The sequence below is a fragment of the Pseudorca crassidens genome, chromosome 5 (genome assembly GCF_039906515.1).
Source record: "Pseudorca crassidens isolate mPseCra1 chromosome 5, mPseCra1.hap1, whole genome shotgun sequence".
Classification (NCBI taxonomy): domain Eukaryota; kingdom Metazoa; phylum Chordata; class Mammalia; order Artiodactyla; family Delphinidae; genus Pseudorca; species Pseudorca crassidens.
In genome coordinates this window covers 141,221,439-141,236,293 of record NC_090300.1, presented here as the reverse complement: position 1 = coordinate 141,236,293, position 14,855 = coordinate 141,221,439, and the positions used below count along the sequence as shown (strand labels likewise).

The 14,855-nt window shown below is 38.3% G+C and overlaps 1 protein-coding gene across 12 annotated transcripts in view; it reads right to left on the bottom strand.

The window, feature by feature from the left end:
* TTC3 (tetratricopeptide repeat domain 3) overlaps positions 1-14,855 on the bottom strand; it is a 141,077-nt gene that overhangs the window by 29,124 nt on the left and 97,098 nt on the right. For all 12 annotated transcript variants that reach the window (XM_067739472.1, XM_067739463.1, XM_067739468.1 and 9 more), the window contains 3 exons: positions 11,514-12,561; positions 10,531-10,596; positions 5,400-5,549 (listed from right to left, as the gene is read on the bottom strand). In XM_067739472.1, coding sequence (XP_067595573.1) covers positions 5,400-5,549; positions 10,531-10,596; positions 11,514-12,561 — 1,264 coding nt within the window. The remainder of the gene's footprint in view (positions 1-5,399; positions 5,550-10,530; positions 10,597-11,513; positions 12,562-14,855) is intronic.

Genomic DNA, 14,855 nt, shown 5'->3' with positions numbered 1-14,855 from the left:
AACCTGCTGGTTGCAGGTGAGACGTACATTAAAAGCAATAGGAGACTCTGGCTTTAGAATTGCTATTTTCCTCTGGCAGGGAATAGAGAATAGGCCCATCCCTAGCTCATGATAATCAAACTCCATCAGCTATATGCAATAGCTGGCCCAGATTCTTACTGATGCTTTGTAAACGCTCAGCGCTTTTCAAGTACTTTGTAAATAAGTGATTTTTCTCAAAGAGGGCATGACAGCATTCTGGGTGGGACAATTCTTCCTCCTTCTATACTTATCTCTGGCCATTCCCCACCCCTTTCCAACCACCTCTGTGAGTCCTCACAAAACTATGAAGTAGAGATTACATTATTAATGAGGAAACTGAGGGTCAAAGAGATTGAGTAAATTATTTTAGGTCACAAAGCTATTAAGTGGTGGTGCTGGGGTCACTAGCCAGGCAGTCTGACTCTTATTGCCCAAGTTTTTTTTTGTTTTTTTATTTTTGGCTGCGTTGGGTCTTCGTTGTTGTGCATGGGCTTTCTCTAATTGCAGCGAGCAGGGGCTACTCTTAGCTGCCGTGTACGGGCTTCTCATTGCGGGGCTTCTCTTGTTGCAGAGCACGGGCTCTAGGCACGCAGGCTTCAGTAGTTGTGGCACGTGGGCTCAGTAGTTGTGGCTTGTGGGCTCTAGAGCACAGGCTCAGTAGTTGTGGCTCGTGGGCTCTACAGCACAGGCTCAGTAGTTGCGGCACACGGGCTTAGTTGCTCTGCTTGCCTGAGTTCTTAAACGTGATTTGCTACTGCTTGCCTCTCTCTTCTCTATAAGGGGGAAGGGTTGTTGTATTTAATATATCCAAATGTGGGATCAAGAAACTTTTAAGTATTAGCTCATAACCTCAGTGATCTAAGAGAGTCAAAGGCCAAGGGAAAGATCAACAAAAGTGGAAACTCCTTTTTACGTTTATAAAAGATTTTCCACAAGTGAATTCTGAGTATAGTCATGATTAATAAAGAAGTGGCCACAACTAAACCTCATCTGCTCTTGTGCAGACAACAACCTAAGGATCTCAGACAAGCAATTTATCCTGCTAGGAAACAGGTATACATTTTACATGGAAAGTCTAATAACCTAACTGGCCTGTAATTTGAGGGACTAAATAATGGCTCTTTTTAAAAAATGGACTGACTACTCTTAAATACAACCACGTGGAACCTGACCCAGAGCCTTAGCCAAGTTAAAAAGCAGGTCAGAAGCCCAAGCCCACCAGCCAAAGCTGCTGCTCTCACAGCCCTCCTCCCTGCGCGCTCATTTACTGTACATTTCTTGGTCAAGTGTACAAAGAAGCCTTGATGAGCTGCACAAATACAGGACCCAGTCAGACCAGCAGTTTATAAAGCTGGACAAGCCTCTGCCAGAAAGAAAGAAACCTCACTCACCAGATGCCCACCTAAAATTAAGTGGCTGAGTCTGCAAATCTGCCCTCAGCACTTAATCGGGTGAACACAGGCATTCCCGCACGGATTTATTAAAACTGAAAACTGAATTTTCCTGAGGCAATACAAAGTTTACAGAAATATGTTATTTTGTTAAGCCCCCCAAGTAGCTTATCCAAATTAGTGTTCTGTGAGCCACTGTGCAGGGCTTTACTTTTGCTCATTTTTCCCTCTTCGCAATCAAGAAGACTTCATTCATCTGGGCAACTGAGCAGAAAGGCTGCTTCCTTCCAATTCTTCTCATTCTTCAAATCTCCCCAGTCTCATCCCAAGTAAAAACATGTCCTAAGGAATGTTATAACAGTAACCTTTACATACCAACCCTTTTCTTCTGGGCATACTTAAATCTCAATAAATGAGTTTATTGATTAAGGTCCCACAGCTCATTTTCCTCTACTTAATATGTGACGTCAGCTATTGACTCAGACATCTGGAACAAATTCTTCCTTTCTTAAATGGACTAACAGCCCTTTGTTACCTCTGTACAAAAGACCTCAGTTTTTACAAGCTGATTATAAAATGGGCAGAAGACCTGAAAAGATATTTTTCCGAAGAAAACATTAAGATGGCCAACAGGTACTGAAAAGATGCTCAACATCACTCATCATGAGAGAAATACAACTCAAAACTACAATGAGACATCACCTCACACCTGTCAGAATGGCTGTCATCAAAAAGAACACAACAGGACTTCCCTGGTGGCACAGTGGTTAAGAATCCACCTGCCAATTCAGGGGACACAGGTTTGATCCCTGGTCCGGGAAGATCTCACATGCCGTGGAGCAACTAAGCCTGTGCACCACAACTACTGAAGCCCGCGCATCCTAGAGCCTGTGCGCTGCAACTACTGAAGCCCGCACTCTCTAGGGCCTGTGTGCCACAACTACTGAAGCCCGCACGCCTAGAGCCTGTGCTCTGCAACAAGAGAAGCCACCTCAATGAGAAGCCCACGCACCGCAACGAAGAGTAGCCCCCGCTCGGCACAACTAGAGAAAGCCCACTTGCAGCCACCAAGACCCAATGCAGCCAAAAAAAAATTTAAAAAGAGCACAATAAATGCTGGCAAAGATGTGGAGAAAAGGGAACCCTTGTACACTGTTGGTGGGAATGTAAATTGGTGCAGCCACTATGGAAAACAGAATGGAGGTTCTTCAGAAAACTAAAAAGAGAGCTACCACATGATCCAGCAATTCCACTCCTGGGTATATATCCAAAGAACATAAAAACACTAATTCAAAAAGATATAAGCACCCCAATGTTCACAGCAGCACTATTTACAATAGCTAAGATATGGAAGCAACCTAAGTGTCCATCAACAGATGAATGGATAAAGAGATGTGGTATATACACACAATGGAATATTACTCAGCCATAAAAAAGAATGAAGTTCTGTCATTTGGAAGAGCATGGATGGACCTGGAGGGTATTCTGCTAAGTGAAATAGGTCAGACAGAGAAAGACAAGTCTCTATTTTATTGCTTATTTGTAGAATCTAAAGTATAAAACAAACGAATGAATGTAACAAACCAGACTCACAGATAGAACAAATTAGTGGCTACCAGTGGGGAGAGGGAAGGGCGGAAGGGCATGATAGGGGTAGGGGGTTAAGAGACACAAAGTACTATGTATAAAATAAATAAGCAACAAGCATATATTGTACAGCACAGGGAAATATAGGCATTATTGTGTAATAACTTTAAGTGGCGTATAATCTAATAAAAATATCAAGTCACCATGTTGTACACCTGAAACTAATATTGCAAATCAGCTATATTTCAATTTTTAAAAAAAGACCTTAGCTTAAAAAACAAATGTACCATGATTTCCTCACATCTATAATTCCATTCTCCCACTAATTCAATTGGGCCTTGCCATGAATCAGTATTACTCCAAGAACCAGTCACATGTAACTGAAGGTCAATCTTAACTAATGGAATTCAAGATCAGGAGACTCAACCAAGATACTCTGGGTGACTTTACAGTTCTAGTATGCCAACGCTCCATGTCTTATTTTTATATTTCCTGAGTAGTAGGATTAAGATGATGATGATAGTAGTAGTAATAATAGTGGCAGGCAACACTTAGAGAGCTCTTACTATGCACCAGGCAACGTTAAGTACCATTGGCCTTCTGTATCCTCAGATGTGGAACTCTCGGATACAGAGGGCTAACCATATTGCAGCACTGTATACAAGGGACTTGAGAATCTGTGGATTTGGGTATGTCTGAATGGGTCCTGGAACCAATCCCCTGCAGATACTGAGGGATAACTGTACTTTACAAGTATTAATCTAACCGGGCAAATGGGAGCTATTGTTACCCAAACTTTCCAGATAAGAAACTAAAGCACAGAGATGCTAAATATCTTGACCAAGATCAGAACTAGTATAGAACTAAGCCTGGATCTGAATCCAGTCAGTCTGACTCCAGGCCTCACACTCTGAACCACTATTGCTACACAACTTGTCTCACTATAAACAAGAATTTAGGGACTTGCCTGGTGGCAATGGTTAAGAATCCGCCTCCCAATGCTGGGGACGCAGGTTCGATCCCTGGTCTGGGAAGATCCCACATGCTGCAGAGCAACTAAGCCTGTACGCCACGACTACTGAGCCTGCACTCTAGAGACTGCAAGCCACAGCTACTGAAGCCTGCACGCCTAGAGCCCATTCTCCACTGCAAGAGAAGCCACCACAATGAGAAGCCTGAGCACCTCAACGAAGAGTAGCCTCCACTCACCGCAACTAGAGAAAGCCCAAGTGCAGCAACGAAGACCCAACGCAGCCAAAAAAAAAAATGCCATGAATTCAGAACACAATGATAAAAAAATTTAAACAATAGTAATTTAACTTGGAGCTTAGTCACCAGAAAATACTTTTGGGGTTTTTTTGGTATTTATTTATTTATTTTAACATCTTTATTGGAGTGTAATTGCTTTACAATGGTATGTTAGTTTCTGCTTTACAACAAAGTGAATCAGCTATACATATATATACCCATACCTCCTCCCTCTTGAGTCTCCGTCCCATCCTCCCTATCTCACCCCTCTAGGTGGCCACAAAGCACCGAGCTGATCTCCCTGTGCTATGCGGCTGCTTCCCACTAGCTATCTATTTTACATTTGGTAGTGTATACGTAAGTCCATGCCACACTCTTACTTCATCCCAGCTTACCCTTCCCCCTCCCCATGTCCTCAAGTCCATTCTCTATGTCTGTGTCTTTATTCCTGTCCTGCCCCTACGTTCTTCAGAACCATTTTTTTTTATTCCATATATATGTGTTAGCATACGGTATTTGTTTTTCTCTTTCTGACTTACTTCACTCTGTATGACAGACTGTCCATCCACCTCACTACAAATAACTCAATTTCATTTCTTTTTATGGCTGAGTAATATTCCATTGTATATATGTGACACATCTTCTTTGTCCATTCATCTGTCGATGGACACTTAGGTTGCCTATTGTAAATAGAGCTGCAATGAACATTGTGGTACATGATTCTTTTTGAATTATGGTTTTCTCAGGGTATATGCCCAATAGTGGGATTGCTGGGTCATATGGCAGTTCTATTTTTAGTTTTTTAAGGCACCTCCATACTGTTCTCCATAGTGGCTGTATCAATTTACATTCCCACCAGCAGGACAAGAGGGTTCCCTCAGAAAATAGTTTTAGTTAAGCAAACAAACTGAATTATGATATATGAAAATTCAGATTCACAGCCCTTTTCTTAGACTGCAACTTGTAGAGCTTCTAAAACACTGCAAAAAAAATACTGTTACTTTAATATGTCATAAAGAAATCTGAAATAGGCAACGAGAAAGATTCCTTTTGTTTAGCCAACAATGCAGTAGCCCAGCTAACTGAGGCTACACGAGCACAATTCTCCTAATGATACCGCATGCTATTAAAGAGGGTTTCAGATAGGATTACCTTGTTTTCTTCTAGGTGCCTTTTCAACTTTTCTTCCAAATCCTTGGTTTCTTCTGAGCCCTTGATATTTCTCTGCTCATAATTTTCACATGCTTCCTTAAGCTGCTCTTGTAAAACCTGGTACTCCTTTTCAATCTGTGAAATACTCCCCTAAAAGTATAATACAAAATTATCTATTAAAAGTAGTTTTAAAAGCCTATTTCTGATCTTGTTCTGAACTGTCTCTTAAAATAAACAAAGGAGAATATATGGCAGATGAAAATTTACAAGGGAAATGTCACAATAATTCAAGAATTAAAAACCCATTACACTGTTTATCAAAGCCAGCTCTTTATTTATTTATTTCTTTGGCTACATTGGGTCTTAGTTGTGACATGTGGGATCTTTGTTGCGGCATGTGGTGTCTTTTTTTGTTGCAGCGCACGGGCTCAGTAGTTGCAGTGTGTGGGCCTAGCTGCCCCGCGGCATGTGGGACCCCAGTTCCCCAACCAGGGGTCAAACCCGTGTCCCCCACAATGGAAGACAGACTCCCAACCACTGGACCATCAGAGAAGTGCCAAGCCAGCTCTTTTTTTTAAAAAAAAATTATTCATATTACTGGAACTCACAAGGAAACTTCTCAATATGTACCATAATTAGCTCTGAATATTTGTTTTAGAAGAGTCCAATATTAAATTAACAGTTTGATGTGAATGTCATCCTCCACAATTAACATCAAGAACTACTTACCAGCTTTAAAAACTGCAAATTTATGCATATTTTAGATATGAACAGGACATATTAATTTTGGCCCTACTTTTATAGTGTTTCAAATGGATAGTTGCTGCTATTTTTAAAAGACGAGTTAAAATAGTATCAATAAATTATTTACATTTATGTAACTGTCTCCCAGACAGCTTAAAAAAAAAGCAAACAGGGCTTCCCTGGTGGCGCAGTGGTTGAGAGTCCACCTGCCGATGCAGGGGACACGGGTTCGTGCCCCGGTCCAGGAAGATCCCACATGCCGTGGAGCGGCTGGGCCCGTAAGCCATGGCCGCTGAGCCTGTGCATCCGGAGCCTGTGCTCCGCAACGGGAGAGGCCACACAGTGAGAGGCCCGCGTACCGCAAAAACAAAACAAAACAAAAACAAAAACAAAAAAAAGCAAACAGAAGTCATACTGCAATGTGAAATGTTGGCAAACAATGAGTAGCATTTATGTATTTTTTTAAAGCCTTTCATACTGCTAAGACTGGCAACAATCACACATTTGTGTCTGAAAGAAGCACCTGTTTGATGCTGGCAACTCCTCCCAGCTGCAGGTAACTGCTCTACCAAGATACGAGGGGCCTTGGCAGCCAGGCTTTGTAAATCTAACCCAGTGGCACAAACTTGGTCCATCTTCCCCATCTCCTGCACCTCTCCCAGCATCTTAGCATCTTCCAAGTGTAAAAAAGCACGGAATCAAGGTTTTGAAATTCTGTAAATTATCAGAGAACCATGCACTGTGGCCAAGGTGACCATACGTGCCAATTTGCTGTGAAGAGTCTCAGTTTTTGTCATCCAGACTGAAAGTTCAGCTCTACGAATACAGCCCGTATTTAAATAATCAACTAAATGGTGAACCTTACTATGACCCACAAGCAAGCCTTTACAGTTTTAGATCTTAGTTATTTCTGTTTTCAGTCTCAATTCAGCAAAAGGATCACAATGCAACTCAGTATTATGAATTAATTCATATGCCCCAAATTGCTAACAGAGACAGGCAGCAAGTTATATGCCATCTCTATGTTATGATACTTAAATTTCACCACAACTGTGTTAAGAGGTATGTTATTTTCAGTTTTTAAAGATCAGGAAACCAAGGTTTAGAGAAGACAGGCAACTTCTCAAAGTCCCAGAAGAAAGCAGCCGTGCTGGGGATAATTTTAAGTCTCACTGGTTGAGAAACCAGCAATCAACTATGCTAATGTCAAGGTCTTGAAACTAAGAGCTAATTTAAGAAAGCATTCGTGAATTATCCCAATACTGATGAGAATATTTATATGAGGGTAAAAACACTGACTCAAACAACACAGCGTACCTGGTTAAAGCTAAGTAGTGTAAGAACTCAATACCACTCATTCTACTTGGTATACACTCATATTCAGACAACAATGTTCACCACAGCACTGTAAGCATGAAAAGCTAACATAATCTAAATGTTCGACAAAAGAAATCTAGTCAAATAATCTATGAATTCATATAATGGAATACCAAGTATGCATTAAAAATGCTGGTGAAAAATTGGTATTTACTGACATGGAAAAAAGTCCACAATATATTAAGACTGAAAATTTCAAATGTAACATATATGGTATGATACCATCTTTTAAAAAGCATTGCTAAAATAAATAAATAAATAAAATAAAATAAAAAGCACTGCTAACTTAAATGCCAATGTTAAAATAAAACCTGGAAGGCTGCACATCAAATTCTAACACGGGTGATGGGAATGTAGATAATTTTCAATTTCTCTTTCATAATTTTCAGTATTGTTCATTAAAAAATTTAAGGGCTCTATATTATATTTTATAATTGGCTAAAACTGTAAAGCTATTTGTAAAAATAGTAGCAGGCAAGATGAAGTTCTAACCTTACTTATTCCTAATTAATTACACACCTGATATTATAAATCACTCCTAACCAGTGATCATAGAATTGCTTCATTTTTAAATGACAGAGTAATATTCATTATATGGATGTACCATAATTCACTTAACTAGTGAATATCGATGGATATTCACGTTGTATTCAATTTTTTGTTGACATAAATACAGATAAAACAAATATACAAATATCCTGTTCACTGGTCTCTGTACACATATATGAACACAGATAAATTCCAAATTGCCTTCCCCCAAAATTTACATTTTTATATTCTTTCAATAATGTATAAATGATTGTTTTTCTTACTTCCATTGGGGTTGGGCACCATTTTATATGTTTAAAAATTATCCTTATTTCTTTTATTGCAGATTGTCTATTCCCATCCATTCCCATTTTTGTGTCAGAATATTAATTTTTTCCTTATTGATTTACAGCAACTTCATATGCTAAGCAAGGAAATTAGTTCTCTGTCCTATGCTGCAAATAATTTTCCTAGTTGGTCATTTGTGTTTTGATGCTGTATATATTTGTTCATACATATATATATGTTATGTGCATGTACATGTGTGTGTAAACACATATACACAAATACTTTTCTGTCCTGCTGTTCATTAATCTTATTTTAAAAATTTTCCTTTTCTTCTAGGTACTCTTCTAGGTCCAGTTTTTAATATTTAAATATTTTATCTGCCTGGAATTTATTCTGGTATATGGAATGAGGTAGGGATCCAAGTTAATTTTTTCTAGATGGCAACGCACGTCTCCTAACACCACATATTTAATAATCTACTTTTTGCTCACCAACAGCTAGCATTTTTATTAGACCTTAAATTTCTATATTTTGTTCTACTGGATTCTTAGTCTAATGGTCTATTTATGTGCTAGTATAGATTTATATTATGTTTTGATACCTACCTGCACAACTCCCCTTCTTATAGTTTCTTTTCCATGGGCATTCTTGATGTTTGTTTTTCCATATGAAGTTTAGAATCAATCTGTCCAGTTTCAAATAAATTCTATGCAGTAGCCAGCCACCAAGGTGGCCCCCAAGATCCTTGCCTTTTGGTATTCATGCCATTGTATAATCCTCGCCTACAACGTATCAGGGTTGGTGGGTTGGTCTATGTGACCAAGACAAATACAGGAGAAGCGATACACTGTGACTTCCTAAAGTAGGTCATGAAAGCCACTGTTACTTCTGCCTTGGATCACCCACTCTGGGGAAAGCCAGGCCTCAGGAGGACACTCAAGCAGCCCTAGGTGGAGGTCCACAGGCAAGGAACTCATGCCTCCTGCCAACAGCCAGCACCAACTTGCTAGGCGTGTGAATGAGCCATCCTGGAGGTAGCACCTCCAGTCCCAGTTATTCCTGCAGATGCTTGAGCCAAGGTCAACACCTTGACTGCAGCTCATAAGAAATATCTGGAATGACCCAGCTAAACTGCTCCTCCATTCCTGACTCATAGAAATTGTGAGGTAGCTTGTTATGCAGCAATAGATAACTAATACACTCTGTTCATGTTTGTTTTGAGACTGTGTTAAAGTAAAATCTTTAGAGAGAACCAATCTCTTTAATAATAGGTCATCCTATTCAAGTACACTGAACATTTTCTCATTAAGTCTTCTGTGTGTCTCAGTAGCATTTTAAAGTCTTTTTTCACAGGTTTACATATTTTATCTTTTTGATGCTATTGAAAATGTAATCTTTTCTTTTAATATAATTTGCAATGGGTTGCTTATATATGGAAAGGAATTTTATCCAATCAACCTTCTGAATTATCTTACATTTTGGTACTGGGTTTTCGGTTGATCACTTTGGATGTTCCAGGGACACAGTCTTAGCCTCTGTAAATAATGATACTTATACCTCCACCTTTAAAATCTTATTTTTTTCTCTTATCTGATTTTTTCAGCTAATATATCTCCAGGATAATAATAAATATTAATGATGATATATAACCTTTAAGCAAGATGACGCATTTGGCTTAAGAAAGATACAAGCATGTTGAAAAGTATTCATCTATTCCCATTTGATTATGAGTTTTAGTCAAGAAAAAAACTTGAATTTTTTCCAATACCCTATCAGCAACTATGGAGTCAATCAAATGACTTTTCTCTTAAGATATGTTAACACAGTAATTATATTAATAGATTTTCTAATTGAATCATTCTTCAAGTGGTGAAAGTTTTTATAATAATTTCTGTATTATTCATGTGAATAAGCTTTTATTTATAAATTAATACAGGCTCATTATACCAGTTAAAACAATAAAGCTGTTATACTTCACAATCAGTAAGCTAGAAAAAACTTACCTTTTCCTCTGCCTCCCCTTCCCAAATTCAAACAATAAAAACAAAACAATAATTTTTTGGTATGTTCTAAAGCTTATTCTATGTTTTGTATGGAATAACTGGCTTCAAAATAGTTCTAAGTTCGTCATTCCCATCTAGTTAAAAGTAAAGAAAATTAAAGCTTTAAACAGTTTAATATGATTTTGACTCACCTGTTGTGCCTCAAAAGGATCATACGGCTCAGTATTGACTTCTTGATGCATTATATTCCGAGACACCTTTGGGGCAAAACAAATACATTCAGTCTATCTCAACTGCACTAGTAAAATAAATCCATCATGTAATAACATTTTGAAACGTGCCCATAACTTTTTCAAGGTTTTTTTGGCCACTTTAGATAATGTTCTATGCTTTCTACAAATATTTGTAACAGGAAAAAGTGATCATTTATAATTAGTAAAAGTGAAAATGATTTGGGTTCATTACTGTTAACATAATTCTTCAAAGTTTTCTAGAAAGCAAAAAACTTAATGAGTAGGAGGATAACCAATAAGGATTTAATGAATTCATGCCTGATGAAGTTAACTACAGAGAAACCTTAGCTTATTCTCATGCTTGTCAGGAAGGAACTTTTATTCACATCTCTCTTGTTTCTCTCCATCTGGTTGTGTCTTTTAACTCCCTCACTCCTCCCCTGGTTTGGTAGGAGAACTGGGCACGTGTAGCCCAGACTCTTCCTTTTTTCTTTTTCTTGGGAGCTGCCCATGCAGAAAGCATGTTCTCCCCTTCCTTCTCCATGCACTATGTCTTAGGGGCAGGCACCCAAGTTAGGAGGCCTTCTAGTCCAGCACTGCTGTAACTAGGTGGGGAAGCTGGTATGTCATGGGCTTCACTCTTAGGACATGCACTCTCTACAGAAACAGCCACATCTTCCTGCCATACTTTTATTAATTATCAAGGTGATGTTTTGGCTCCATCTGCTGGTTCCACTATCTTATTTCTCAACTGGTGCAAAACTTGGATAGGAAGGATGTTATTTACCAAACCCAAAAATTCCTTCTGGCATTACCTGTCACGCCCTACAAAAGGGTTCATAAAGTCCATCATTTTAAAGAATTTTAGTAAATATAATGGCAATGAAAAATGAGGAAAATTTAACTTTAGTATTAAGAAGGCTTTCTATTTTCAGTCTTACCTGTACAGCAACCATTTGTGTATGTGGAATATCTGTTACTTCATCGGTGCTTTCTGGATTTACTTCCTGCTTGGCAGAATTTCCACAGTGGTCATCATTTCTGTTAGACTCACTTTGGGCTGTATCAGCACCATCCGTGATGCACTGTGACTTTACTGGTATTTCCAAAGATTCCTGAAGGATTTGTGTTTCAGAGGCAATCTGGTTACCAGGGGCATTCTCAGCACTGAAATGATGGCCCTCAAAACGCACTTCTGTTATGTCACTGGCTACAAAAGACGGCACCACTGGTATTGATCTTTGCAGCTGATATTCAGAAGAAACTCTGGCCAGAGGTGCATAAATGCTATACTGGGGCAAAGTCGGTAACACATTTATAAACGCTGGTGGTGTCTGGGTAATGTCAAATCCCCGAAAGGGAAGATACGTACAGTATCCTGTGACCAACTGGGGTTGAGTCCAATAGGTTGGTTTCACATCCTCTGTAACTGGTTTGGGAGAATTAGAGGAGACATGTTTGTGACTTGTCTCCTCGGAGACTGGTTTGGGAGAATCAGAAGACACCCCTTTGGGCTTCTCATCCTCAGAAACTGATTTGGAAGAATTATCGGAAATTAGTTTCGGCTTCACAGCTTCACAAGGTGACTGGGGAGAATTAGCAGGTGTAAGGTGGGGCTTCACATCCTCAGAAGCTGGTGCTGAAGATAAGTCAGACACTGGTTTGGATTTCACATCTGGTTTAAATTCCCTAGCAGTTGGATTCAGCGGTAGTTTAACTCGTAAATACTCTCCTGTTTTCGAAATTTCTTCTACTTTTGTCTTAATGTTTTTCTTCTTTCTCTTTTTCTTAAGCCGTAACGCAACTTTCTTCAATGCAATACAGTTGTCAATCACAACAAAACGAGGACATCCCAGGAGAAAAGATTTCAAACCACCCGCTTTTTCTAGTATCTGTCGAGTTTCTTCTGGGAAAAACTCATATTCTTCAGAAAACATCTTGTTACTCATGTCCAAGGGACCATGTTCCTCTAACAACTGAGAGAAATAACTTGGAAAAAATTTACATAAGTTATTATAAGGAAGTACTTGTACATGTTTATCTGAAAAAAATATTTCCCAAAATTTCTCCCAAAGCAAAATACTACTTCACTTCTAACTGATCTTGACATCTCCCCAACAAATATGTTACACTCATATTAAATCTGAGAAAGGCTAACTGTAATCAATGATACTATAAATAAAATTTTGTTTACCCCTCAGAAAATAATCCTTTAAAAAATTTTGGGGAAAAAAGCTAAAGGAGATTAAAAAGTTATTTTTATAAGTTTCAGTTACATAATTATTCACTATATTTTAAAAAACAATGAAAATCAAAGAAACTTATTCAAGAAAAATAACAAGGCTATCAATAACAAGAACATCAAATGAAAAAAGGAAATCAAATTTCAAAAAAATCCTATTGGAATTTACATATAGTAAATCTATTAACATTTCTCTGTTTAGGAATATACAATGATTCAGAATTACTGAAATCAATCAGGTCTGATCAATAAACCACCACAGTGCAGGATCAGATCCACAGTAATGGGGCCAATCCCTTAACCTGCCTCCATCTGTGGACTGGGTTTGTTCACTCCAGTTCTGGGGCCATGTTCTTTTGCCATTCTTGTGCCAGGCTCAAAGAGGCTTCCTCTCCCATTTGAATTTGGTATTCAGTCTGTAACAGTGGCACAACTAGCAAGAAAGACACATACCAAGTACACTAAGAAGGCTTTTTCAAGAGCAAAAACCTCCAAAGGAACATTCTTAGTAAATTAAAGCTAACCAGGAAGATAACTTATTCAGGAGGAAGGTAAAAACAGTACTTCTTTGAAGCAAAAGAAAACCACTTTATGTGCAGATGCTGCTGCACATAAATGCACAGGACAATTACAAGTGATTAACCCCTATTCAAAGCAACTGCTACACTGAAACATAAAGACCAAAAGCCACTTCTCTTTGCCTGCACTGCTGATCTAAATACTTAAAAGCCGTCAGTCTCTTTTAAAGTGTTTTTTGATAAACATTTTCCCCTTAGAATAAGCTCTGCAATAGAAACTCCCCTACATACATGTTGTTTTGCAAGGTAACAGGTTAAATATGCGTTTGCCTTAAGATTCTAATCAAACTTCATTTTTAATGAGAAATCTCTAAAAGCAGAAACTGTTGAGGGAGGGTAATAAGGTAAAAAGAAGCAAATCACTGTAGCCTCAGGAACAATAACCCTTGCTGAGGGTTCTGGCCAATTGATATAAATAACACTGACCCCACAATCTGTCCCAAGAGAGACCTTTCCAGTTGGTGTTTAGCCGCCACAAGCAACAGCAGATAATTCATCAGTGGTGTTATGTGTATTTACTTTTTGCTCTCCGTGATGAATACTATAGAGAATCATTTAAAAATAAAGCTTTTCTACCTGCATTAAAATACTTAAATCCAAAATGGGATCACTAAAGAACAGAGACCAAAGGAAAGAAAACCATTACCAGTAATTTAGCAGAGAGCTTTTCAAGAGTTTGCAACATGAATGATGATATAGATATGGTGATGATTATTGAGTAACTAATAAAAGTCAGATTCCTGAAGAATACTTAAGGATACAAAAAAATGCTCACCATGCATTTTTAGGTGAAAAGGGCAAATGACAAAGCTGAGTGTAGAGTTAAATAACAGCTTATAAAGTCCAAAGCATATATTTCATACATATAAACATTTTAAAAGTCTGGGGACTTCCCTGGTCCAGTGGTTGAGACTCCACACTTCCACTGCAAGGGGCATGGGTTTGAGCCCTGGTCGGGGAACTAAGATCCTGCATGCCGCACGGTGCGGCCAAAAAAATAAAAAGTCTGAAAGGATACACACCTTTTTTTTTTTGAAGAAATAGAGCCTCCATGTTTTTTCCACTGGCTAAATAGCAATGAATTTTTCATACATTCAAACAGAACAAAATTTAATTCAACAAAGAAAAATAGCATTATAACCACATTGTGAATAAAATTTTTATAGTGATTGTTATTTGAAATGCAACACAAAATGAACTTTAACTCTATTTATATGCTTTTCTAGCCTTGAAAAATAGTTTCTGTAGATAAACATGGGGCCCAAGATAGCACAAATATGATTTCTTCATAATCCAGGCTCTAATAGGGATAGTGTTCTTGCACTTCAGAACCTGAGGCAGACTGGCCATGCTGTGCTTGACGGAAGTGATAAAAATAATAATAAAGTTAATTTTACCACAGATAACAATAGTTGCTATATTACATACATGTACATGTTTTCATATTTTAAGGAACCTCCATA